This window comes from Onychomys torridus, chromosome 1 (assembly GCF_903995425.1).
Source record: "Onychomys torridus chromosome 1, mOncTor1.1, whole genome shotgun sequence".
Classification (NCBI taxonomy): domain Eukaryota; kingdom Metazoa; phylum Chordata; class Mammalia; order Rodentia; family Cricetidae; genus Onychomys; species Onychomys torridus.
Genome location: NC_050443.1, coordinates 64,122,640 through 64,148,908, shown reverse-complemented (window position 1 = coordinate 64,148,908; position 26,269 = coordinate 64,122,640). Strand labels below are relative to the sequence as shown.

Below are 26,269 nucleotides of genomic sequence, written 5' to 3'. Positions count from 1 at the left end.
GGTGGAGGCGGGGAGCATCAAGGAGTTCTAAGCCAGCCTAGGCTAAACTGTCTAAAACAACCAAAAGAGAAAAGAAAAAAAGTACTGAATAGACGAGAACAAGGCATTTTTAATTCATTCAATTCTCTTTCCCAATAATTTTCTTTTCCATAAATTCTCAATAATCCCCACAAGGACAGAAGTTGGTTTTGGAGAACCGAATCCCTAGGTACTTGCAGACCTACTATCTTCTTTTATTCCAGGATAATCCCAACCGTCCCCCGCCCCTCTACTCCTTTTTTTTTTTTCCTTCAGAGCCCCGCCCCAGACAAGATAAGCCCCTCCCAGATTCACTTCAGACCCGGAGACCGTTCCAACAAGTAGCCCCGCCCAGACGCGCTAATCCCCGCCCAGAGGAGGGAGCCCCGCCCAGATGTGGGAGTCTTGCTTCGGACCAGGGCGTCCGTTCGGATGGGTTGTCCCGCCCACCTGTGGGGGCGCGCCGCGCGGTAACCCGGAAGTGGCGGCAGCGTGCGGGGGCGGGGCGGCGCGCTCGAGCGGGCCATGGCCGCCGCCGCCGCCGCCGCCGGCTTTGTGTACCTCGCGCAAGCCCCGGCCGTCCGCGCCTCGCCGGGGCTGCGGGGCCGCCGCTGACCCGCCCCGCTCGCCGCGTAGCGCCTGCCTGGCCCCGCCCCTGGCCTCTCCGCCTCCTCGGCCGGCCTCCGGCTCCCGGCGCGCGCCCTCTGCGCTCTCTGCGCTTCCCTCCCGCCCGCGGCGGGCTCCAGGCCGCCCCGATGCCCGAGCCCGGTCCCAGGATGAACGGTTTCTCGCTGGGCGAGCTGTGCTGGCTCTTCTGCTGCCCTCCTTGTCCGAGCCGCATCGCCGCCAAGCTGGCCTTCCTGCCGCCCGAACCCACCTACACGGTGCTGGCGCCCGAGCAGCGCGCTCCCGCGCCCGCTGCGACCCCCGCGCCCGCCCCGGCGGCTCAGCCCGCCGCGGCCGAGGAGGGCGCGGGTCCCGGCGCTTGCAGCCTGCACCTGAGCGAGCGCGCAGACTGGCAGTACTCGCAGCGCGAACTGGACGCCGTCGAGGTCTTCTTCTCACGCACGGCTCGCGACAACCGGCTGGGGTGCATGTTCGTGCGCTGCGCGCCCTCCAGCCGCTACACGTTGCTCTTCTCGCACGGCAACGCTGTGGACTTGGGTCAGATGTGTAGCTTCTACATCGGCCTGGGCTCGCGCATCAACTGCAACATCTTCTCCTACGACTACTCGGGCTACGGCGTGAGCTCCGGCAAGCCCTCCGAGAAGAACCTCTATGCCGACATCGACGCCGCGTGGCAGGCGCTGCGCACCCGGTGAGCCCCGAGCTGCGAGTGGGGTGCGGGCTTGTGCTTCTGGATCGTAGCATTCGCTCGGAACCGCCAGCCCTCGGGGCTGGAGAGCTCAGACTTAACTGGCCCGCGCGGCCTGGAGTCTTTGTGGCTCCGGTTAAACGCACGTGGCCGCCGTGGGGGGTGCTAACGTAAAGGCAAAACCAACTTGGTTTGGGTTGAGTTGTGTGATGAGCTACTCAGACCCCCAAAGGTCTGATGGAAGTGACCTTGGGGTTTTCAGTGCCTGAGAAAGCTGGGGTGAGACGGTGACCTCTAAAAGACTTTCCGAGTAGAAAGTATCCCTGGGGCGATGTCTGAACAGCCATTAAGGCAGGGGAGGGTCGGGTGTGGCGAGGACTTTGCCTCCTGGTGGGGCAGAGTAGCTGGCACCAGGAGATTAGGAAGTTAGCTGATGTTGGCACCTTCCCAAAGCCCCACCACCAGCACAGGATGTCTTATAGGCCTGAGGGAATCTGTTGACCTTGAGTTAGCGTTCATAGAACTGGAAAGTGTTTATTGAGGGTCTTTTACATGCCAGACACAAATTGTCATTAGTCTGAGGACAGACCACATGAAGAAAAGAAAAAAGAAGACAGAAAAACTCTTGAGTTTTACTTTGAACTTAGACAAATGTTTGGTTTGTGGGAAAGCCAAGTGACCTGACCTGTTTGGTAATTGTGACCTTTCCCTCTTAATCCCTATAGCACAGGTGGCATCCGTACCTGAGGTCGTGTCTGTAATGAGCTTGGATTTCTTAAAAGGAACGAGTCCCCAGAATAAGGACAATAGGCACTGTTGTTGTTAGAGACCTTTGTATAATTCTTGTGAAAAGTCTGTTTGCTGGGCTCAAGTACATGGCCAGCAGTAATGATTTTATTTCCATATGTGTTGCACATATGTTCATAAATTAAATTATCCCTTGTGCTTCTGGGGAAATGGTTTGTATAATAGAGAAGTACTTAGTATCTCCTCTGTGTGTTGCTTGCTCAGATTCTCCTGAGGTCTTGGAGGAGATATCCTCAATTGGAGTGGAGCTTTTGAAAAATGATGTAGGTAGACGAGGCTGCAAATGTCCTGACGGACTGGCTGAGAATCCACAAGTAGTTACATGCCACCTGTTCAGGAAAGGGTTTCAGAAGTATGCGTCACTAGCAGGGAGTGGTGGTGTGTGATGTGCCACAGCACTCTGGAGGCTTGGAGGTTTGCTGAAAGTTTGAGGCTAGCCTGAGCTACATGATGCGTTCTAGGTTGGCGGGGTCCATAGTAAAACCTTGCCTGAAAGAAGTACATGGGCTAGCCGGATGGTTCATTGAGTAGAGAGGCTGCTTTGCAGGGCCAACCTGGAGACCAGAGTTTCATCCGTGGAATTCATAGGTGAAGGAGGGAGCTGGCTCTCCAAGGCTGTCCTGTCACCTCAGTAATTGTGCCCACACACGCCTTTCATATATACAAACACAGGGTTTTTTTTTCTTCACAGTTATTTTTTAAAAGCACATGTCGCACAATCTTGAACTACTAGAATCTGCCAATAGTGTAGGTATTAAAAATAAATTTGGTACTAGATGTTTAGAATTTCTATAAAAATTCCTATAGAACATTCCTCCTATGTGGCCCTGTCTTTATTGAAATGAAAGCCTTTTGTAGGGTTGCCCCTTAACTCTGAGTGTGTGTATGGGTCTGTCTTACCACATAGGTGAGGTATAGCTACCTTCTGCAGTTGGTTGTATATAAGAAGCATTGTTTGGGGGTAAGCTAAAATTTGATTACCTGATGATACCTCTAAATTTTGCTTGTGGTCTATTTAACGTTATAACTAGAACTCATATCTAAATTAAGTGTGAATTTTGTTTTTAGTCTTTAGTTTCTTAAAAACCTGTTTTTGGAGACAGGGCTTTATGAATCATAGGCTGGCCTCAAACTCACAATGCAGCTGAGAAGACCATCACCTCCTGCCTCTACTTCACAAGGGCTGGTGTTACAGGTGTAACACCCACCTCTGCCTCCCAGAATCTTAGAATTTGAAGACATCTATCTTACAAATCCTCTTGACCTGTGCTTTCCCAGCCTTTAGCCTGCCTACAGCAGGACGCTCGTTTTACATGTTGATCATGCTTTCACGAACACATTCATCTGTGGCTGCATATCTGAACCAAATGTTTCACAAAACATTCCCCCCTCCCCCAAGCGGGTGCTTTACATAGCAGAATGTGTTCTGTTTTATTTGACTTAAAAAAAAAAAAAAAAAAAAAGTGCTGGGTGTGAAATGTGGAGAGTATTTCCCAGAGCCTGTGTGGGTGCTGCTTTCATCTGCCCACCCCATCCTGACAGGAGGACAATCTCAGCCAACCAACAGGTCTCCTGACTGATCCTTTGGAGCGCTTCCACCCTGATTTTTGTCGTCATTGGATTTCTCAAAAGGTGTGAATCTTACGGTAATCTAGACACTAGCTGATTCGGAGGCTGGTCAGGGTTCCTTGACCACCTTCCTTTAGCCTGGACTCCTGTCTTTCCTCTTACGCTGTGTGGCCCTTCAGTAATGGCTTCTGGGCTAAGGCCAGTTCTGCCCCTTCCCAGCTCTGTTGAAGTCACTGCCATGGAAGGACATCTTCCACTCCCAGTACCACTCCCAGTACCAGTTCTTTTGGTCTGGTTCAGAAACCCTCTTCCAAACCCAAGGTCTTTTGTGAGTGGCTTTCTTCCTCTGACTTCCTGGTTAATCATACTGCAAGATAATGACTGGAGCGCTTGCTGCCTCCCGAGTTGTCTCTGTCCTGGCCCGTAGATTATTCTCTGAGAAATAAGTCAGAGCTAGGCAGCCCCAGTGTCCCAGGCACAGGACCGTGCCCTTCATGTTCAGATCCTAGTTACATTAGGAAATCCTTTGTGTCCCCATCTTGTGGCCCATGTGTTGAAGGCCTGGTCCCCAGTACAGTGTTCAGAAGTAGAGCTTTGGGAGAAGTATGGGATCACAAATGCCTGACTTAGCCAACAGATTAATCTGTTATAGTTCTTAGTCAGATGGACTATTGGGAGGTGGGGAACCTAGAAGAAAGCCTGATTGGAGGAGTTGATTCACCATTGTGCTTCTGAAGGTTCTATCTTGCCCTGGCCTCTTCCTCTCTTCTTCCTGTTTCCTGGCTGTCAGGGAGTGGTAGTGGGTGGGGAGGGACAGTTCTCTCTCCTTCATGCCTTTCTCCTTATATTATGCCTTGCCTCAGGCCTAAAAGCAGCAGGGCCAGCTGAACTTGGATGGACTGAAGGCTTTGAAACCATGAGCTAAAGTAAATCCACCCTGAAGTCACAGCAACGAAAAGTATCTAACACACTTTTGCAGCTAGCACTCACTCCTTGACTTGTGCTTCTTATGGCATTGTCACAGCTGCTGTTTAGTTGAAAGTTCCTTGAGGGAAAGGCCCGCCTTCTCCATCCTAGACTCTGGCACTGGGCCTTAAAACTCAGATCCTGGTTAAATATTTGTTCAAGGTGTTTCATTTATATACTGAGTGAGTGCACTCTTGAGGAACTGAGTCAGTGCCTCAGAGTTGCGGGTCAGGTCTTATTTTACTGTCAGAGTTTAGTATCTGTGGGTCCAACCATCCACCGAAAGGGAGGGGAGGAGTTCAGTGCATTGGCTAGTGGTCTCAACCGCTTTCAAGCTGTTCTTGACATTGTGGTGTCTGGTTGAACAAAAGGATTCTTCTCATTCCTTGTTTGTCTTCTGTTTTCATCCACTACCTGTCTGTGCAGCACCTTTGTGTTATTACTGTGATGTTGTCAGAGTTCTCCCCAGCATGCAGAGCCACTTGCATGGTGAAAGGCAGGAAATCCCTTTTTAAAAAAGGGTACAGAGGCAAAAAGGGGATGTGCTCTTTGGGAAATAGGTTATTGTTTCAGAGATTTTAACATTTTCTGAAGTATTGGAGAGAGGGAGAGTTTGAAGGAGCTAGAAAGTGTGACCCAATGTGGAAGAAGAAAGTTGGCATGTGACCATAGGGAGTAGCCACCAACTTGAGCCTGATGGTGAATACCAGGAATGCAGATGCATCATCTCTGCATCCTGTGGTGGACATCACAAGTGAATTGCAGCAGCTGCAGGGTTTGAAGCATTTGTAGAGAGGACACTGTAAATTGTGGGGTCTTGATGGAGCTTGTGGTGTGCTTGAGTTGAGGGAAGAAAGTGGCTGATGTGTACAGGGCAGGGTAGGATAGGTGGATCTAGGTAGACTCTATGCATGCCCTTTAAGGAGACATCTCTTGGCAAGAGCAATAGCACACTGTAGATGTTTGACTGTGACTTAGCGAGAATGAACCGAAATAAGCAACCCTCAAGAATGAGGTGCAGAGTAGGCAGAGTATTTTAGCTGAGTGTTCTGATCTAGAGACCCAGACGGTGGCATTCATGATTTGGTTTGTTAGTGGGGTTCACTGATGTCATCCACAGAAGTCATCTCTGAGCCTTCTATTTGATGTAGGTGGCAAGGACAGTGGAGGAGAAATCACTTAGTAACAGAGAAAGCAGATGCAGAGAGGGGAGGTGAGAAAGGAGCTTTGTGCCATGATAAGACCCAATATTTGACTCAGTCAGCAAGCCATTTATTAGCCATTGTCTGTCTGCTTCTCTCTCTGACAACTGAATTTAGAAGTAGCCGAACCTGTATCCACTTGCTATTACCAAACTTTAACGTCTGCCATTCAGAGGATCTGTGATTTGGGGAATCCTGTGACAGACAGTAAAGCTGTGCTAACATAGGTGGTAGGGACTTGAAAGGCACCTTCGGTTAGTTTTGAATACTATTTAAAATTGGCACTCACAGGGTGTAATTGTCCTTAAGAATGGTAACACAGCTGCCTTTTCTGAGCATGGTGAAGTTGGTAGTATAACCTCTTTGTTCTCAGAAGGAATACTGTGAATCAGTAAGGGGAAAAAGCCTAGGATTTCCGCCTGATTTTGATCAGTAGTATGAAGACAGAACCTGCTTTGAGCACTGCTTGATAGGAGAAAGCAGAGTAGTATTTATGGAAAGGAAATGTACTTGTCTCCTGGTATCCATGGGAGGCTGTTTCCAGGACCCCGTGGATACAAAAATCCACAGCTCAAGTTCTTAGTAGAAAATGGCACAGAATTTGCATATACCCCACGTGTGTCCTTTAAATCATCTCTAGATTGCTTGTAATATCTAATGCAATGTAAATGCTATGTAAATAGTTGTTGGGTTTTACTATTCGTGGAATAATGACCAGGCAAAGGTCTTGTTCAGTACACAGTTTGTATTTTCGATACTTCGATGGTGAATCTGCAGGTGTGCAACTTGTGGACATAGAGGGCCAGCTGTCAGTGCTGGCTCCAGTTCCGGGAGCAGTGGGACACTCCCCTTAGAAGAAGGTGGCTCCTCCTCAGAGCAGATGTGTTCAGGCAAGTCAGCTTGAAAGTCAGGGTCGGGGGTCTGTCTGCCTGTCTGCACAGAGCTCTTCCTCTGGCTGCTCCCTCTTTCTCCCCATAGTTGGCTCTTAGGCTTACTGCTTTGCCCCTGCAGGGAACAGACTCTGAGTTCTTGCCTCATCCCAGAGAAACCTGACTGGTTCTGTCTCATGGACCTTGAACTTCTGTGATCCAGTTGCAGGAGAAATGCTGTTTTCTCTGGTAATGTGTAACTCCTTCATGGGCCTGCTCTTCTCTCAGCATTTGACTTAAGATATTCTTGAAGACTCCCTCTCTAGCGTTCAGTCTTCGAGTCTGGAAGAAGGTTGGCTGGCTGGCCTGAGTCTACTCAGACCTTACCCTTAGGGTCCCTTTGCTCCCTCTGCCTCCTCTCTTCTCCCTCCACCTTGAACTTCTCTGTTTAGCAGTCATACTCCCAGGGGAGACTCTCAAGTCTGGCTGTAGAGATTGCGGTGTTGACTTGATCACAGCTTTCTCATCCGCACTGGCTTCTGCTAACCCCATACTGAAGCTGGAGGTCTGTTCCACTCCCCACCCAAACAATAACTTTTTTTTTTTTTCTGTACAGTGTTCTAAATAACAGGCTCCTTGATTTTTATTAAAAGATGGGATTTATAGACAGTAGATAGGTCAAACCTTTTGGATTTGGCAGTCCGTTCTAATTCAGCACCGCAACTTTCTATCACTTTGTCCCTTTGTGCTGTTGTAGTAGCAATAGGTAATTTCTAAAGAAGAGTAATTTCTTCCTTTTCATTCTGCAGCCTGGGAAGTCTAAGATCAAGGCTCCACCAGGTTCTGTGGTGTGCTGAGGACCCTGTCATGGCTTCCAGGAAGGTTCCTTGAATGCTGGCCATCTTTAGAGGGGCGGAAGGCTTCTCCCTGGGCTGGAGTTGGTGGGTGGATGGTGCTGCACTATCTTGTGCTTGCTTACAGTGCCCTTTCCTATAGAGTGTTTCTGAACCCTACCTCCCCTATCTCCTCTTCCCTGTGGTTTCTCTATCCTATTCAGCATAGAAAGGGTCCTTTTACGATAAGCCACTCTCATAGAAGGTATCCTTCCTCTCGGGGTGGGGCCATCTTGCTCCATCACCTCTTGAAGGTCCATCCTCTTAACTCTGGTTCAGTGTTGGTCTTGGGAAGAGCTGTGGCAGATGCATAGCCCCACTGTGCCGGTGCTTGTTCCACACTTACTGTCCTGCTCCTAGTAGGCTCTGCTTTCCCTTCATTCTGGTGTGTGACAGAATCTTGGCCGTGAAGAACGAAGCACAGTTAATTTCTTAAACCTGGTCAGTGGGACAGTAATGTCACTGTTCTTCAGTGACTTCATGTGTGGGTACCTGATGAAAACCTGAGTGTGATAGTAGTGAACAGCTAAGGGAAATGGGGCGCTTTCCACAGACAGCAGGTGACACTGAGGGGTTGCTGGAAGAGCCTGCTGTGTGGATGTGAACAATCTGTAGGGCAGAGAAGGCAGGAGAGGGATGAGGACAGAAGCTGCACAGTGCAGATGGGCTTGTGTGGCCTGGGTTAAAGGTCCTCAGCATGAGATGGTCCGTTGGAGATTAACAGCTGCAACTGGTTTCCAGCTTCTGTCAGAATCACACAGGCAGGGTTGTTTGTAAGGGTAGCCTGGAAAGGCACATTCCTGCCAGCCTAAGCTTTCAGGTGTTTTGTGATAAAGGAAACAGACTTTAGAATAACAGACTTGGATTTAGGTCTTGGCTGTGCCACTTACAAGTTGCTTGATGCCATTCAGATGCTGTGGCTTTCTCCAGCCTCCCTCCGTTGAGTAGCATAAGTGATAATGCTGTGTAAATGATAATACCCGCCCCAGGTCCTGATACAAGCTCCACACAGTGAGACAGTGAGAGCTGAGAAGAGAGAGGGGGGCTCAGGATTTGTTGCTTTGGAGAATAGTGTGCAGTGGCATTGTGTTCCTACCAGGGTGTCTATATTCCCAAAAGAGCTCTTTCCAGGAGCAGAAGCCTTACCTGTAACCCAACACCTTCAGTCACTTTGCAGGCTGTCCTTTGTACTGCTGCAGCCACAAGGAGCCCTCTCAGAGGCAGCAGGAGCCAGGCTTTGAGGGAAGCCAGGACAGAAGTGAAACCTTGGCTCTTCTGGCCATTTCTAACCTTCTAGCTTTTTTTTTTTTTTTTTTTTTTTTTTTTGCTAAGGGGACAACCATAAGCAGTCACTTGCCCATTGCCCATTTGCTGAAGTTGGCCATGGGACTTGAATCATGTTTCCTTTTAAAATATGAATGTTCCCATAATGCCTTGCACCTTCTATTCAGGGAGTGTTTTCAAGGCTGTGTAACAGAGCTCATTGATAAGTTCCATGATATTGATTCACTGTAGAACTAAAGGGCCGTGGCACCATGGTGAAACTGGAAACCTGTTTCCAGGAAGTCTTCAAGCCCAGGGCTCAGGCGACAGTTAGCTGAGTATCAGTTCCACACTGAGCTGCTGCCTCTCAGCACAGGACTGCTTATATCTTCAAACGAAAAGGAACACAAAGATCCCCTGCGCGCTGCTTCACCTGACATTTTAAATGCTTAGAGTGAAGTATGGGCAGTTGCTTTGGGGGAAGAGTGGAAAGCAGACCTATATTCAGAATATATCCATCAGAGAATGTGCTTACAGATGGGAAGTGTGACTGCTGGCTGCCACTGTAGTGTTAGGGTTGGAACGCAGAAGAGAGTTCCAGCTTAGCCCCAGTTGACTTCAGTGATTGTCCGAGATGCAGCCAAATTCTGTGCAGCGATAGATAGCAGTATTGACTGACTGGAAAGGTCCACGGTGCCAGAACAAGATCAGTTTGATTAGTATTATTATGTGTATGTTAGGATAGGTGCCACTGCATGTGGGTGGATGCCGGAGAACAACTATACAGAGCGGGTTCTTGCTTCCACCTCGATGTGTGTTCCAGGAGATTGAACTCGGGGTAGAGCTTGAGCAGCAAGCCCTCTCTGTGCTGTGGGATCTCTCCCAGCACATATTATTTTAATTTTTATATACCTGTTAGGAGAAGACTATTCACATGCTAATGTGCTTCTGTGCACATTTTATATTATAATTAGGCTAGATGAAGTAAGTTAAGAAATGAACATACCGACTTGGAGTTAATGGAAGACATTAGTTTTTCTACGAGATTAGGAACATACTGAACTAAAAATAAGCTTACAGAGGGGTAAGAGTTGGGCCTGTAATGGGTGTGTCGCACAGATCATCATGGGTTCCTGCAGCTGAGGGTTCACCCTCTCAGGTGGCACCTACTGGCCTTCTTTTGTTGTACCTAGGCTCAGTGTTCCATAAACACGGTCCACCCTTGTTCGAGCCTGGAGAGCCCTCTGCCATCATGGCTTCAAGCTGGAGAGCCCTTTGGCCCCTTTCCGCCTTCATCATGTATTTGAACAGTCAACCATTTTCCCGATCTGCCACCTCTTTCCCATTACAGCCCTGTCCCCGTCTGCTCTCTAGAGGTCTCTCTGCAATCCTGGGTCAGGCGTGAATCTGTGTGGTTCTCTTGGTGTGCTAGTGCTTCTCACACAGCTGCAACAGAACGGTCTGGCGTGCCATGTTGGAGTTGGCAGTCCCAAGGCTGCTGTGAGGGTGTGTGATCTAAACCTGAGGACACTGGGACTTGTAAGCTTGTGAAGTAGGCAATGGAGGAACCTTCTGAGTGACGGGTTTTTTTTTAGCTATCATCCTTTCCCTGACGTTTGCTGCAATTGTTCGCTGGGGTGGAGAAGCATGGGAAGCGTGTCACTGTAGTGCGACAGACTTGACATTTTGTTTTGAAGTATATATACTGCTTGGTTGTTTTAAGATAGGGTCTCTCACGGGAGGTGGTGGCGCACACCTGTAATCCCAGCACTTGGGAGGCAGAGGCAGGTGGATCTCTGTGAGTTCGAGGTCAGCCTGGTCTACAGAGCTAGTCCAGGACAGGCTCCAAAGCTACAGAGAAACACTGTCTCGACACCCCTCCCCCCCCAAATAAAGATAGAGTCTCTCTCTAGCCCAGGCTGACCTGGAACTCCTGGCATTCCTCAGCCTCTGAGTATAAGCCACCATACTCAGCTGTTACACAATAAATGCGCACTTTTGCTGGTTTGAAAGCTCATTGTGGCCTTGGTCTTAGGCGTCGGTGAATACGTTTTGACCCTGTTCTTATTTGTCGCCCACCTAGGCCAGCCCGTACAGTTTCAGTAGTGTGTGGTGTTCAGGCACTCTTCAGCAGCCTGCCTCGTGACCCCTTTACTCACTTTACCCTCTCGTACTGGCACCACTGCACAGTGCACACCTGGCCTGGACTGCTGCTTCAAGGATTGTGAGTTCTCAAACACCCACCCCCTTGTGGCTCACCTCACATCCTGTTGGGTCTGCTTACTGACAGGTGTGTTAAGTGTCCTCTGTGAGCCTGGCATTCTGACCAAACAAAGCAAATCCTGGCCTGGAGATGTTTCTGTTCATAAGTGCTGATGGCAAGCACTGATCATGATAATGATGGCCACGTAGTAGAGCACAGCAAGTGTTGTGGAAAAACCAGCTAGGCACACTGCTGCGAGAACTGCAGGGTGGGGCTGTGGCAACCATTAGAGAAGGGTGCCTAGGGTTTGCTTGGTCTCAGGAGGGACATGTGGCCTCAAGCAGTGCGAGAGTTGTATGTAGGAGAGGTCCCAGGGTTAGAGTGTGCCTGGCACATGCAGGGTATCAAGGAATACGGAGAGGCTGGGAAGGGAAAGTTAAGGGTTCCAAGGAGGAAGACTGTAGATGAGCACCCCTGTAGGACGTGGAAGTTGTGGAAGGGCTTTGGGTAAAGATGTGATGGGATTTGATGTAGGTGTTAGCCACTTAGGGGTGTGCTCGTGATAAGGTTCCAGGATGGGCGCAGGAAGGAGAATGGCAATGTCAGAAATGACAGCAGAGCCGGGGGATAGACTCCTGTAATCCCAGCTCTTGCTGGCATCCTGGCACATGGAGCAGAGGCAGGAGGATCACAAGTCCAAGACCAGCTTAGGCTACATCTTGTCTCAAGTAAATAGATGAATAAATGTATACATAGGTGCTAGGATGAGGCTTGAGGGGTAGGCAAGCTGTCATTGTTTCTGTGGAGCTGGATGGCTAGGGCTAGGGTGGTAGGACACACAGGAGTTGGACTTCTGAGTGGGAGGTGCCCATCAGACATGGAGATAAAGATGGAGAAGAAGCAGTAGAGCACACAGGTGGAATTCAGGAGCTGTCTGGGTTAGAGCTAAGTTTGAGAATTAAGAAAGGGATCTATTGAAAACAAACAGGGAAAGAAAACAAAACAAACCCACCTATGCTGGCTGGTCTTATGTTAACTTGACACAAGCTAGCATCATTTGAAAAGAGAGAACCTCAGTTGAGAAATGGTCTCCTTAAGATTCAGCTGCAGGGCATTTTTTTTTTTTTTATTAGTGATTGATGAGGGAGGGCCCAGCCCATTGTGGGTGGTGCCATCTGTGGACTGGAAGCCCTGGGTTCAAGAAGAAAGCAGGCTAAGCAAGCCATGAGGAGCAAGCCAGTAAACAGCATCTCTCTGTGCCCTCTGTATCAGCTCCAGTCTCTAGGTTCCTGCCTTGTCTTGACTTCTTTTGATGTTGAACAGCCATATGGACTTGTCAGCCAAATAAACTGTTTCACCCCCAACTTACTATGGTGTTCTGTTGCAGCAATAGAAACTGCCCAAGATAACACATGAAAGGGTTGTCACTTTGGGGCCAGCAAGATGACTCAGTAGGTGGAAGTACGTGCCACCAAGCCCAACAACTTAAGTTCGAGCACTGGAAGCTGCACAGTGCAAGGAGAGAATTCCTACGAGATGCACACCCTCCTGCAATACACACAGCACATGAATGGATGAATGTAAAGTTAGAAAGTTAAAACAAAAGAGTTGCCATTTTTGCTGGAATCCCATGCTTCTGTCACTGTCCTTGCCAGGGTAACCCTGCAAGAGCTCTCTTGGGTCCATTTTCTCCTTCCAGGGTCTCTGTGGTTGGTGTTTCTGCAGGTCCAGAAGAGACCGGTGCTGAAGGACAGATCACTCATGGCTGGCCTCTTTTTCTTTGGGAGAGAACTTCTTGGAGTCAGATTGTGTGTGTTCTGTCTACCTAGCTTGTCTGTCTGTGGAGCCATCACTGGTTTCCCTTGTCCCATTGAGCTCCCTGAAGCCCTAGAAGGTTCTTTGTGTTCACCTTTTCCCTTGTGCAGTGCTGGCTGTGCATTGCAGCTTTGACAGCAGTCTCCATGACTGCATGCTTGCTGGCTTCCACTGGATCCATTTGGAAAAGCCCTCCTCCTCCTCCTCCTCCTCCTCCTCCTCCTCCTCCTCCTCCTCCTCCTCCCGGCCTGGTGTGCCCTTGATCTTTTGATGTGTGAAGTGCCGGAGACCCACAAGTTGGTGAAGGATAACATTTTCATTTCCACAGTGCTGGCTGCCTGTCTTCCTATTTCCCCTCTGAACTGAAAATGGGACAAGTGTTTCTTGGGACTTTCACAAGCTTCTTCTCACGTCCATTCTTATTTTTGAGTTAGCCTCTTAACATTTGCCAGAGAACTTCAAAGTTAATTAACACCCCAAACAATTGGAATCTAAATCTGATAGGAGTTAGAGTTGTCTTTTGTAGAATGAAAGACTGCTCCCTGTATTTTCTGAAGTGGGAAGTGGGACTCCCTCCATCCCAAAGCCTCAGCTCCTCTCTGCCCATTTCTGGCTGCCATGTACTATCTAGAATCCTCTGGCTTCTGGCCCCTTGCCACCCTTACATTCACCTTGCCAGCATAGCAGACTTCCCTGTCTCCACTCTGATCGCTCTGATTTTGCCTCTGCTGGGTTTGGTTCCTCCCTAGTCCTCTGAATAGCTTGTCTGTGTCTGCCTTCTCCTGGGAATGTAACTTCCTTGAGGAAAGACGCAGCCATAACTAATTGTTCTTAGACTTAGTGGGTGCCTGATGCCTTCTTCCTGCAGAGCTGGTCCTACCTGCTCTGGTAGCATTAGTGGATGAGCAAGACAATCTGAAGCACTGGGTTTATGGTTAGGGCCTTTTCCCTTTCAGATTCAAGACCATAGGTCTTGATCGCCTTCATTCCAGCCACAAAAGCATCAGTCAGGTAGCTGGTGCAGTCTTAGACTTTTTTTCTGTGAAGTCCTTCTTTAGGGTTGAATGTGGAAGTGTACCTCAGCCCAGGGAAGGTACAGGGGTCTTGGGTGTAAGGACTTAAAAATTGAGGTCTTGTTGATAGCTTGTGATTCAGTTCCTTAAACCAGTCCTGATGAAAAGTGAAGCTTGCTTTCTTAGAAAAACTGAGCACCTCCGTATCTGCATTCCAAAAAATGACCAGATTGCTTAGAGGGAGGGGACAGGGTGTGTGTGTGTGTGTGTGTGTGTGTGTGTGTGTGTGTGTGTGTGTGTGTGCATGTTAGCCACTATCAGAGAACTATCATCCTCAATATGTATATGTGCTGCCTTCTCGTTCCATTTTTATAGTACTTGTAAGAATGGTTGTGGTTATTCCAAATACTGTCAGCTGACAGTGATGAGAATGTGGTTTCACTAACTGCTGACTGATGCTTCATCCCCTCTGGTCTGTGAGATCGTACTCCTGTCCCCCGTACCATGTTACTTATGGAAAGCCACTTGATTTGGAAACTCTCAATTGTAAGCAAAGTAAGGAAATATGGGAATAAACCCCATGATATTAGTGTTCATCTTTCGGTGGTTACTGACACTCTGCCATGCAGCAGCCATCTCCACTCACACTTCAGGGCTGCTATCAGTACTTTGTGTAGGTTGTTCTTTTTCAAAGGAAGAGTGTAAAAGCATTAAAATGAAGCCATGCTGGCCATCTGGCTCCTGGCAGGATCTCATTATCTGGTCTGGTGGTGAGCACGTGTGGCACCCCACCTTCTTCAGCATACAGCAGACACAGCGCTAGACGGCAGCTGGAGGAGGGACGATGTGTGATGACCTGAAGGGACATGGAGATAGATGCAGTACAGATTGAGAAGGAAGGCTTTAGGCTATAGCTGACTATTCTGACGTCAGTCATGCAAAGATGACAGACAGATCTGTGACAGAGAATTGGTCAGAACCCTAGGGGCGCAGCGGCTTCTGGGTGACCACCAAAACGCAGATGGCGGGTCCTGTCTTGGGGCCTCAGTGCCTCTATTTGTTGTAATAAGAGTTTTGTACCCATTCTGAGGCAGCATTGGTTAAGTGGCAGTTTTGTGCTGAAACTATTTACCTATTATATATTTTTAGCACACACATCTATGAAGCAGGAACTGTGGGTAACCCATTTCACAGGTATAGAAACTGAAGACTAGGGAAAAATGATTGATTTGCCTTGGGTCACATATTAAATAAACATTAAAGCAGAGTTTGATCCCAGGTGGGCTGACCTGTTCTATGTTCTCAGATCAGGTGATGCTCTACATCGTGTGTGTGTGTGTGTGTGTGTGTGTGTGTGTGTGTGTGTGTGTGTGTGTGTGTGTGGGTGTGTGTGGTGTTCTGCCAGCTGTGGTGGCGAACTCCTTTAATCCCAGCACTCGAGAGGTAGAGGCAGGTGGATCTCTGTGAATTGGAGGACAACTTGGTCTACAGAGTGAGTTCCAGGACAGCCAGGGCTACATAGAAAAACCCTGTCTTGAAAAACAAACAAAAGAAGAGTTGTTGTTCCTAAAGAGTGTTTCCAAAGTTTGATTTTTTTTTTTTTTTTTTTAAGAAAACTGAAAGGAAGAGAAAGGAGTCAGCTCAGAGTATAGATAGTCCTCAGAGATTTGAAAGAGATCAACCTGGTGTTTCTAAAGGGGTTGCAGTCTTCAAAGTGCTCCTGAACCTTTGATCCTGAGAACAGTTCTGTGGGAACAGCAGGAGAGGTGCTGTTTCCACTTGGGGAGTTCAGCGGGGGAGCTAGTGAGCAGTAGTTTAGCTGAGCCAGGGGCTGAGGAGTCAGTGTCAGCTGCCATTTCTCTTGTTGCCCTTTAAACATTCCAATGACCACCTGCCTCAGTCAGTCTGTGGGCAATTGCTTCCAAGTAGTGTCTTGTGTGTTTAACCCCGCCCCACTTAGGGCAGTTGAGTGTTCCACCTCTCTCACTGATACGCCTGTAATGGATGGTGGTTAGTGATTAACTCAGTTCCTTTTTTTATTTTTTATTTTGAAATGCTCTAATTTCGCTCAGACTTTGAACCTGTAATGTAACCACTGCTGGAACAATACCATTTAAATAGGGACCAACTTTTCCCTGCAATCTCATCAGGGACATTGAAATACTTAAAAAATCAGTTTGATGTCTTTTTGGAGCTTAAATTAGCATGCAGGTACCTTCCCTACTGAAGTCGTGTGGACTCAGGGTGTAGAATGCTGGTCTTCAGCAGCAGCTGCTCAGAGGACTGGCACTGGGCAATTCTGTGATGATTTCCTGACCTAAGGACTTCTCTCCTGACAGGCTTGTTTACCGATCACAGGAACCCAGTTGGAGGTATGATTCATAGCTTGTTAGCTGTTGGCACATTGCTCTCAAAGTTTAGAAAGTGGTGGTGGCTCTTAGTCCTCCTCAAGGGGACTCTGGAGACCCATCCAGACAGTCTGCAGGCAGCTGCGCTGAATGGAGCCTCCTCATCCCACTCAAGTTTAGTCTTAAATTAGCCAGAGAGATTCAGAGGCATGGCCACTTGTGATGAAAAAGGCTGTGTCCTGTAAAACTCTTGGTACTTGTCAATGGGTTTTAAGAGTTTGGCCTTTCTGTTATTAAAACTATTGTGACAGTCACATGATCCTTGGTGGAATCATGAGAATGGGAATGATCCTATAGACTCCTAATGCCATTGGTACAAGAAGACATTTTGACTTCACGGTAAAGTGGGAAAGCAAGAAGGGAAGGCGATGGATGCCTGTTCCTAGAAAGCCGAATGCAGAACCACGGCCTTTCTGCTTTTTACTGCAGTCATTGATTGCTATTGAATCTTTGCAAACTTAGTAACCCTTATTTTGTTTGTGGGAGGAAAGGAGCAGTTTGGCAAGTGTGAAGACCACACAACTAGGAAGTACTTATCTTGATGCAGGACTTAAGTCCTCTCAAAAAGTCCTCATGCCAAGTCTGGAGTTACTTGTGTTGGAGATGTAGCCTGTGGCCTTGTTCATGTCAGCAAGTGCACCAGGACTGAGCCACACTCCGACATGAGATTTGGTTGATGGAATTACCAGGTGGTTGATACTTTTTATGACCTCATCTATTAGTTTATGTTGGTTATTTTAAAATGCACTAGGTTTGCCTTGGACAAAAGCTAGGGAAGTGGTCATCCACCTCTTTTTTTTGTTTTTTTGGTTTTTCGAGACAGGGTTTCTCTGTGTAGCTTTGCGCCTTTCCTGGAACTCGCTTTGTAGTTTCCTGGGATTAAAGGAGTGCGCCACCATTGCCCGGCATGTCTTGACTTTTAAAGGTGATTGTGTACCTTCTTATAAGTGTTCTTTAAGTGTCCCTTCTCCCTTTATAACTGAATATGCACTCATCCAGAGACTAGTGATCATTTAGTGTATGTACAGAAAAAAAAAATCCAAACTTGGTGTGCTGAATCCTTTTTATCTTCACCAAAAACATTTCAAACACGAGTGTCTTGTATATATTATTAGTTTTAGCACTTTCATTTTTTTCATTTCTCACCCATTTTCATACAATTCTTATTGGAGTGCTTGCCTATTCTCAATTCTCAATTCTCAGTCCTGCATAAGCTGGGCGTAGTGACCGACGCCTGGAATTCTAGCACAAGGAGACAGAAAGAGGATGAGGAGTTTCAGGCCAGCTTTAGCGGTAGAGTGACCCTGACAGCCTTATTTGGCACCTGGTATTATGTGTCTTTCCAAGTGGTGGATGTTGCACCTAACAGGAGCCCAAAGCTCTCCCTTAGTTGGGTTCCTGGGAGCTCAGACACTCCAGTTCTGGAACACCTGTAGCAGACAGGTGTAGGATCGGGGTTCTGCTGATTGAGGACACAGCTGGCCAGTGGCAGGATCATCCATCACAGCAGTGGGATGCCAGGAAGGTCAGGTGTGGGGAAGGAATCAGGCTTGTTTAGGAACTTGGGTACTGTGTTCGTTGAGCAGTGTCATTGTGCACAGACCTGTGGTGAGACTATCCCCACATGGTTTTCCCTGTGTGACCTGTTGCCAGAACAAGTCTCTACCTTAGTGTTAACTTTTTAAAACCAGCTTTGAGTATTTTCCAAACACCAATATTAAATACCTTCTTGAAGGCCAGACATGATGGCAAATGTCTTTAATTCCAGCACAAGAGAGGCAGAGACAGGAGGACCTGTGAGTTCAAGGCCAGCCTGGTCTACTTAGGGAGTTCCAGACCAGCCAGAGGTACACAATGAGACCCTGTCTGCAAAGGAAAAAAAAAACAAGTAAATATGTTCTTGTAATTTTGAGCAGCTGCTTCCTCCATATCCCCTTTTCACTGATCTTGTTAATATTTTTGGTAATTGTAAGCCTCAGATGTGAGTATTTGTGTGGAGTGTTAGGAGCCAGCACCTTCCAGGTATCCTGTGTGTTCCTCCTGTTCCCCAACAGGATTCTAAAAGCAAGGCAGCCTGGCTGAGCAGGGAGGGAGACAGCCTGCAGGACTGAGTTGATTCAGATGCATGTTCAAAGGCAGGGGAGGGTGAAAAGCTTTCCCTGCAGTCAGAGCCTCCAAGGCAGCTGTGGCCAGCTGTTAGAGAAAGTTGTTTGCCCAGCCAGATAGGCATGTAAGTAAATTGGACTTTCTGCTGAACTGAGGGTAGAGTTCCAAAGTCTAGGGCTCTCAAGGGTTTGTTTACTTGAGGGTTCCAGAGAACTGTGCTGGGGGCAGACAGTTACGGGGAAGAGGTAGCCAGATCTTTGTCTGAGGAACTGAAGTCTGGCTGTAGCTTACAGATCTTCAGAGCTGGTGTGTGCCCTTTTAAACTTCAAAACTTAAGAGCAATTTGTGATAAAACAGGTCTAAAATGTCTTTATGTGCTTCCTTTCCATTCTAAGCAGAAAATGAATGGTGTAATCATTTATTAATGACTCGATCGTCATTAGGAAACTGGGTATTCTACTGTGTAGTTTTTGATTGATTGCTGACTTAATATGTTGTCTAGTGGGAGGTCTGTTATAAATGGGGATGAATGACAGTAAGAGGGGGAAGGGTGACCGGAAACAAAATGGAGCCATACAAGAAGTTCAGAAGTGTTTCTGTGATGACCTGAAGTGTGTTGGATGGAGCTGTCATGTTTGTTGGCTTGATGGTGTTTCTACACAAAAGTACCTTGGAGTGCTCCCTTGTCTTCCCCATCTTTTCTCTCTTCTTCCTCAGCCTTCTTATGACTACTTTTCTTGAAGGTAGAGTTTTCCTGGCCCAGGTTTTTCTTGGGATCCTTGTCTATGGTGAGTTCTACTAGATGAGAACAGAGTTTTGATTATAACAAGTACCACCAGCAGCATGTACCCAATGGTATTTTCTCTCCGCATTAGTTATATAATCCCCATTTTTATGTTCTTATGCTCTGGAACCTTGCAGAATAACCAGTCAACTTGTCCAGGAATCACAGGGAAAGGCATGGTAGCATGGGGGAACATTTCATTCAGAGATGCTTGTATCTGTGAGTGTCCTAGGTTGAATTAACTGACAATTTGACACAGCCTAGACTCACCAGAGGGGTACAAAAGTCTCAGTTGTCAGGTTGGTCTGTGAGTCTGTCTTTGGGGGACTTCTTGGTAGTTAATAATGTAGGAAGTCCCATCCCATTTTGGGCAGGTAATACTGGGCTGTGTATGGAGAGAGAGCCAGCAAGTTACTTTCCTTCATGGCTTCTGCCTTGAGTTACTGCCCTTGCTCCACTCAGTGATGGACTGTAACCTGGAAGTATAAGCCAAACAAACCCCTTCCTCCACAAGCTGTTTTTGCTTACAGTGTTTTATCACAGCAGCAGAAAGAAAAACTAGAGTGATGGGTATTAGGTTCCAGACTGGCAGCCATCTAAAAATGAATGCCACTGTACTCATCCAGACTTGTCCCAAGTAGTTCAGAATGTTTTCTCTTCCTATTCTAAGCTGTTGCAGACCTCTGTAGTAGAGATGACCTAACTTGTTCTCTGATGTCCTGAGGATGCTGGGCTGCTACAGGCAGGTGTGGCTGGGAATCCTGCTCCATGCATTTGGCACATGTCACCATCCCCGAGTCTTTTGTGCATCGAGCTTCATATTGTAGTAGTTCAGTGTTGCGGTGGCTTTGGTTATGTGGATGGTCTGGATGATGGCTAGTAAGTGCCATTGCTTCAGCAGCTGGTGCTCTCCATGTTTTGCATGTTAGCTATCATTGAGATTTCTCTTTGATTCAGGATTGTTCAGAAAAGTTTTTTCTTAATGCTACATTTTTCTAAAATGCCAAGGATTTCTCCTGTTCTTGGTTAACCACTTCTTTATTCTTGTGCTGGTCGTTCACAATGCAGTGAGAAAGAATCGTTCCCATGGCATTTACTGTGATTCTTGAGTTCAGTCCCTTTCAGCACTTTATAGACTGCACATGTCTAAGTGGCTTCCTTCTGATAGTCTGCTCCGGTATTCTCATAGTTATCTGGTGCTAGGAGTTGCAGTAAGTTCAGTCTGAGGTCACAGCTAGCCCTGTTCCAGTCTTGCAGAGGAAGAGAGAAATGTTCACCTGAAAGTGCAGAGAAAACATCCATTCGCTCACTTGTAAACGCTGTAGTGGGCATGGTTAGTTCTTAAGAGCCATGACTCCCTTCCTTCCACGACAGAACTCTGAATCACTGAATACTGGGGCCTCCAGCTCAGGGAGGGTATGTGAAGTTATCTGGCCACTTGAGAAATTGAAGGTGAGAAATTCCAACTATGTGGCTGTTTGGCAGGTGGCATTCAGAGCTCCACTGCACATGTGATAAAGCACATTCTTTGTGCCCTGCCAGTCTGCTGTGCTGGGGCTGTGAATAGTCCACATTTTTTGGAGGTTCTCTTGATCCTTCAGCTAACCATCATTGTCATAGCATTGCATTCTTTTAAAATTAGAACACAGCCAGACTGAAAATAAAGTGTCTTTGAAGTAACTGGGAATGCTAGGTGAGAGAGAGGGAAAGTGGGTGCTTAAAGTTGTCACTGAGTGTGCCTGTGGTCCATGGACCGGTGGCCATGTCACTGAGTGTGCCTGTGGTCCATGGACTGGTGACCATGTCACTGAGTATGCCTGTGGTCCATGGACTGGTGGCCTGTCACTGAGTGTGCCTGTGGTCCATGGACCGGTGGCCATGTCACTGAGTGTGCCTGTGGTCCATGGACCGGTGGCCATACTGCTCTCATGGGCAGTTTTGACTAAATCGCTGTGATTCTGGGGCTTCCTCCTAAGATTTGTAGTTCATCCTTAGAATCATGAGTGTGACATTATGGGAAAGGCCCAAGGACTTCCTTATGTACTTGGGGAGGCTTGCATTCCTGACTTCATATCACTGTGTAGCAAGGCTGCCTTATTGGCCCTCACCACAGCCTTTACTGGTCTTCTGTGGAGACATGGAGGCAGCAGGCACCAGACTTGGACTCAGTTTACCCAACTGGAGGGAGCTGAGTGTCCTGGTCTGTGTAATGGAACTGGCATTGCCAGATTGTTGCTAGGATTGGAGACAAGGTGTGCAAGAATGGGTTCTGCTGTGTGCTAGGCATTTGCAAATGACAAGATCAAGCCACTGCTATAACAGAATTTGCCTGCCATGGTGTGCAGAGATTCTCAAAGAACAAGACTCTTTTTCATATCAGGCCTGAGCCACTCACTAGTAGTAACACCTAGGTGTTAGGCTATTCTACTTGCTTGCACCTAGTAAGGTTGAGCCTGTAGGGAGCAGTGACGAGTTCTTCTAGCAGAGAGTGAGAAGGAGTGGGCAAGGTCCAGGCCTGTCCATTCCTGTCACTGGACAGGTCAGCCTAACTCACCTCAGTGCTGACCTTCCACATAAGGTCCGTGCGTAGGGCATTCCTTCGGAGTAGTGACTTCTGAGTGCGGGGTCCTCTACCTCACTTGGTACGTCCAAGTCAGTGAAACCTGGTAAGCAAGTTCCAGGGTCTTCCAAGGTGTGAAGAGAACTGAGGCTGTTTTTAGAAGATAAAACTTTATCACCTAGGTGACCAAAGGGATTATCTAAAAGCACAGATTTGCCAGGTACATCCAGCCTGGGTTGAGGCCCCTGAGTGTCAGCCCTGGGAGACAGATTGGCTATACTTAGAAGTTGGGTATTCTGGTACTGAGTGCAGATGACACTCATCAGCTTGCTAGTCCAACAACCTCTAGGGGCAGTCCCTACAAGCCATGTCACAGTTCTCATAGAGGGTCGGAGCTGCCTTTTTCTTGGGTTCCTAAGAGGTCAGGAAGAGAGAGGGGTGCTCAACTCAGGCATTTGCCATCCATTCATGTATTACCTTGCTTAGGAATTTTGGTTTGTACTGGAGTACAGCAGATGTGAACTCTTAATAAAATCTTCGTATTTTGTTAAATTCTTTAGCCATATGTTTCCTATTTTTTTCAGTCTTAGGAATTTTAATACATTGTAGAAAATATGCTTATTTCAGGATAAGCATGCATATAAGTAGGTATTGTGGAAAGCATTTGTTCTTGCTTTATAGATTTTATATCATTTTGATTTCTCTGATGTCACACACACTCCCACTTACTACTTGTAAGATCACATCTTTATGATTGATGTGATTTTTTTAATGCATTGCTTTGAGGGGAGCTCAGACACAGACAAAATTAGCAAAAGGGAGCAGTGTCTTAGAAATAATGATGGGAGGACATTCCTAGGCTGAGGTTGGACTTAAAAGTTTGATGTGTTGAAGTGCCCCAGCTGCATCTTGGAGGGGATTTCACCAGGGTTTGAAGTTAGGTGGATTTAGGAAGAGGAACCCAGCAGGGGAAGCTCTTGAGTCCCTAAGAGCAGATGCATGTGCTCCGAGATAATAAATTCTCTGCTCAAAATAGAGGGGATGACCAGCAGCTCTGTCTATGTCTGATTCTACCACACTGCCTTCATCTCCCTGCCTTTGTTTAACTGCTCAGTTCAGGGTACTGGCCTGAATGCCCCTTGTCCTCAAAATCCATGGATCCCACTTCTGCCAGCCTGTGTGTGCTGTCCTCTTCAGTTCCTGCTGGCTCTCAGGGTGAAGAGGGCCCCTCTACCAGGCACCTGCGTGTGGATGATAAATGCATCCAGATGTTACAGTCTGAAGGTTTTACAGTTACAGAACAGTTTTGTTTCAGAGTAGGAAGCAGGACTGCATCTGGAGCTGTCCAAGGCATTGTTAGCATGTAGCTTATAGAAGGCATCACCATTTCTGAAGTAACTGAAAACAGATCTGTTACCTTTTATGTCCTGCCAAAGGAGAGCCATGATTACCATGGCAGAACAATGTAAGACACAGGTGTGGACTTGCTGCTTAAAAGCTTGTGAACATAGCCAGTGTAGTGGTGCATATCTTTACTCCCAGCACCAGGAAGGTAAAGGCAGGTGAGTCTCTGAGCTCGAGGCCAGCCTGGTCTACATAGTAAGCTTCAGAGCTACATAGTGAGAACTTGTCTTGAAGAAAACAAAAACAAAAACCAAAAAACAGCAGCAACAACAGAAAGGTTGTGAATGTCTTCTCCTGAGCACTCAACCCTGCATGCTTGTCTTGCCTGCCACGCCTCCAGTACACATTTACTCCCAAAGACTGCATGATAAGACATTGTAACTGGTTATGGTGAAGTGTGTGGAATGGAATGTGGTTAGATGGGTATTGTGAATTATTGATCATGGTAGGTACTCAGTGTTCTTAGTGTCCGGGAAAGCCTTCCTGTTTACGATAAATAAGGATGTAGGACTTGCTTCATTAAGTTTGTATCCTACATAGTATTTTAATTAAAATAGAACATTGAAGTTACTTCAAGGCTTTGTTTGAGGCCAACTAGAAAGAGGAAATGGGAAGTTCTGTGGGTTAGGCATCAGAGTCACAGAGTCTCATGTGCTATTTGCAGGCTGTCGAGACTCTGGTACAGCTAATCCCAGAGGCCTTGACGGGGTAGAGGTGAACATTAGAAAGCAGCCCTGGAACAGCTGCCCTTGAGTGCTCAAGTGTAGAAGTTGGAGTTCTGATACTGTTCCATTCAACTGAAATACACCATTGAAAGACGTGCTTCTCTACAGTGCATTCCCATTAGTGCATAGCTGCCTTGTGTGGGGTCCCCAGAGTACTTTCCTCTCCAAGAAGAGGCATGGCAGACTTAGACCTTCTCAAGGAGAAGAGGCTATGGATGCCCTTCATGGCAAAGAAGGTAAATGATGTCCACACAGCAGTATTTAGGATCTCAGCTTTGGTATCACCAAAGTTTACAGTCTTAGCTATGTAAACCAGGTTGGCCTTGAACGCAGAGCAATCCTCCTGCCTCTACTTCCTAAATGCTAGGATTAGAGGTATGTATCACTGTGCTCAGCCCTTACAACTTTTCATTTATCACCTAAAAAAAAAAAATTATTTATTATTTTTTTTTTTTTGAGGTGAGGTGTAGTGGCACATGCCTTTAATTCCAGCACTCTGGAGGCAGAGGCAGGTGAATCTCTTGAGTTCAAGACCAACCTGGACAACAGAGTTTCAGGACAGCCAGGGCTACACGAAGCAACCCTAACTTGGGAAAACAGCAATAACAACAAAATAACAATAACAAAAAAATGGTTTTTGTTAAAGTCTTGGTATATCCTGGGTGACCTGCAACTTGCTAGGCTGCTATTAAACCTGAGCTCTCTAATGCTGGGATTATAGGTTTTCACTGTAGCTGAAGTTTTCCTGTGTCCCAGCCTGCCGGCAGTTGGGGCAAATCTCTCCCTCTAGCATCCCCCAAGTAAACACACGAGACTTACATTACTTATAAACTGTATGGTCATGGCAGGCTTCTTGCTATCTGTTCTTATATCTTAAATTAACCCATTTCCATAAATCTATACCTTGCCATGTGGCTCGTGGCTTACCATTGTCTTACATCATGCTTCTCACGGTGGCTGCCTGCGTCTCCCAGAATCCGCCTTCCTGTTCCCCCAATTCTCTCTGCTAGTCCCGCCCATACTTCCTGTCTGGCTACTGGCCAATCAGCGTTTTATTTATCAGTCAATCATAGCAATACATTCACAGCATAGAGAACATCCCACAGCAGTGCGCCATCATACTTGGTTCTAGTTATAACCACTTTTAAGTAGATGGTCCCTTGGCACTGAGCACCTTGACATTGTGTAGCTATTGCCTTTGTTCATCACTAGGAGCCTTCCTGCCTCCTCTCCCCAGACTCTTTCTAATGATGGGGACCCAGCAGGGTGCCCTGGGTACAGACTGCTGCATCTTTGAGTCATGAATGTGCATGTGCTAATGCCACAGTGGTGAGTATTCACCCACCACCTCTGGTAGGGAAGACCCTGGTACACAATGGAAACTAGAATCCAGTGCAGCATTGGAAAGCATGCCCCTGACATGGCAGAGGCGCAATACAAGCAGTTGTTGACCTCAAAGCTGTGGCGATACCAGCTCAGTTGTTACACCTGCCAGGGAGGTTGTAGTCACAGGATCTGGGGCTCTTCCCTTGCTCGGTCCCTGTTCTGGCTCTGATTCCCTTAGACAGCTGTCTTGGTAATCACACTCTGAGTTAACTCAGTAACCTTGTTCAGAACTAGTGTTTCCTTATCTGTAAAATGCAGTCATCCATCTGCAGTTTCTAAGGACCTTGCCAAGCTGTCCTGTGGTTTGATTTATTTCCATAATTAATGATATGAATTTTGGGGCTTTTTAAGAAAGAGAGTGATAGAAAGTTCTGGAAGCAAAAGGGAGAGTGGAGAACACAAGGAGAAAACCACAAGGCACACTTTTGAGAATTTGGCCTGGAAGAATGGAGCTGAAAATGCCACTGAGGAAGGGCCAGCTGCTGTATCTGCCCAGAGGTGTGTTGCTGATGTCTGGAGCATAGTCTGGATGAGTCCTGAGCAGAGCAGGACAGCAGGGCAAGTGAACCAGTGTGCTGGCCTCGGCCTGTGTAGTGTTCTGTGGTGACTGGGGCCACAGTAAATCCCAGCTCAGAGGAAGGCACAGGGGAGGGAGACGGGACTGTGAAGGAGAGAGCTTAGAGCGAGGCTCACTTCTGGGTCTGTGGAAGTGAGTCTGAGAACTGGGGCTGGCCTGGCCTGTGCCCCGTGTTCTCCTCTCACTTCCTTTACTCATCACTGCAGTCCAGGAGACAGAGGAGCAGGATGGTGTACTTCTCCTGTTGTAGTGCAGTGGCAAGCTAGGGTGCAGACCTGGGAGTGCTGATTGCCAAACCTGGGTTTCCTTCCTCCTGCCCTGGCTGCACATTACCACCAGTCATGACCATGTGTGCCTCACTGCTTTCCAGAGAATGCCGTTGACCT

At 47.4% G+C, this 26,269-nt stretch overlaps 1 protein-coding gene across 1 annotated transcript in view; it reads left to right on the top strand.

Moving 5' to 3' along the window:
- The first annotated feature begins 492 nt into the window (after positions 1 to 492).
- The window catches only part of Abhd17c (abhydrolase domain containing 17C, depalmitoylase), a 39,809-nt gene continuing 14,032 nt past the window's right edge, over positions 493 to 26,269 (top strand). The window contains exon 1 of the mRNA XM_036189248.1: positions 493 to 1,336. Coding sequence (XP_036045141.1) covers positions 774 to 1,336 — 563 coding nt within the window. The 5' untranslated portion in view covers positions 493 to 773. The remainder of the gene's footprint in view (positions 1,337 to 26,269) is intronic.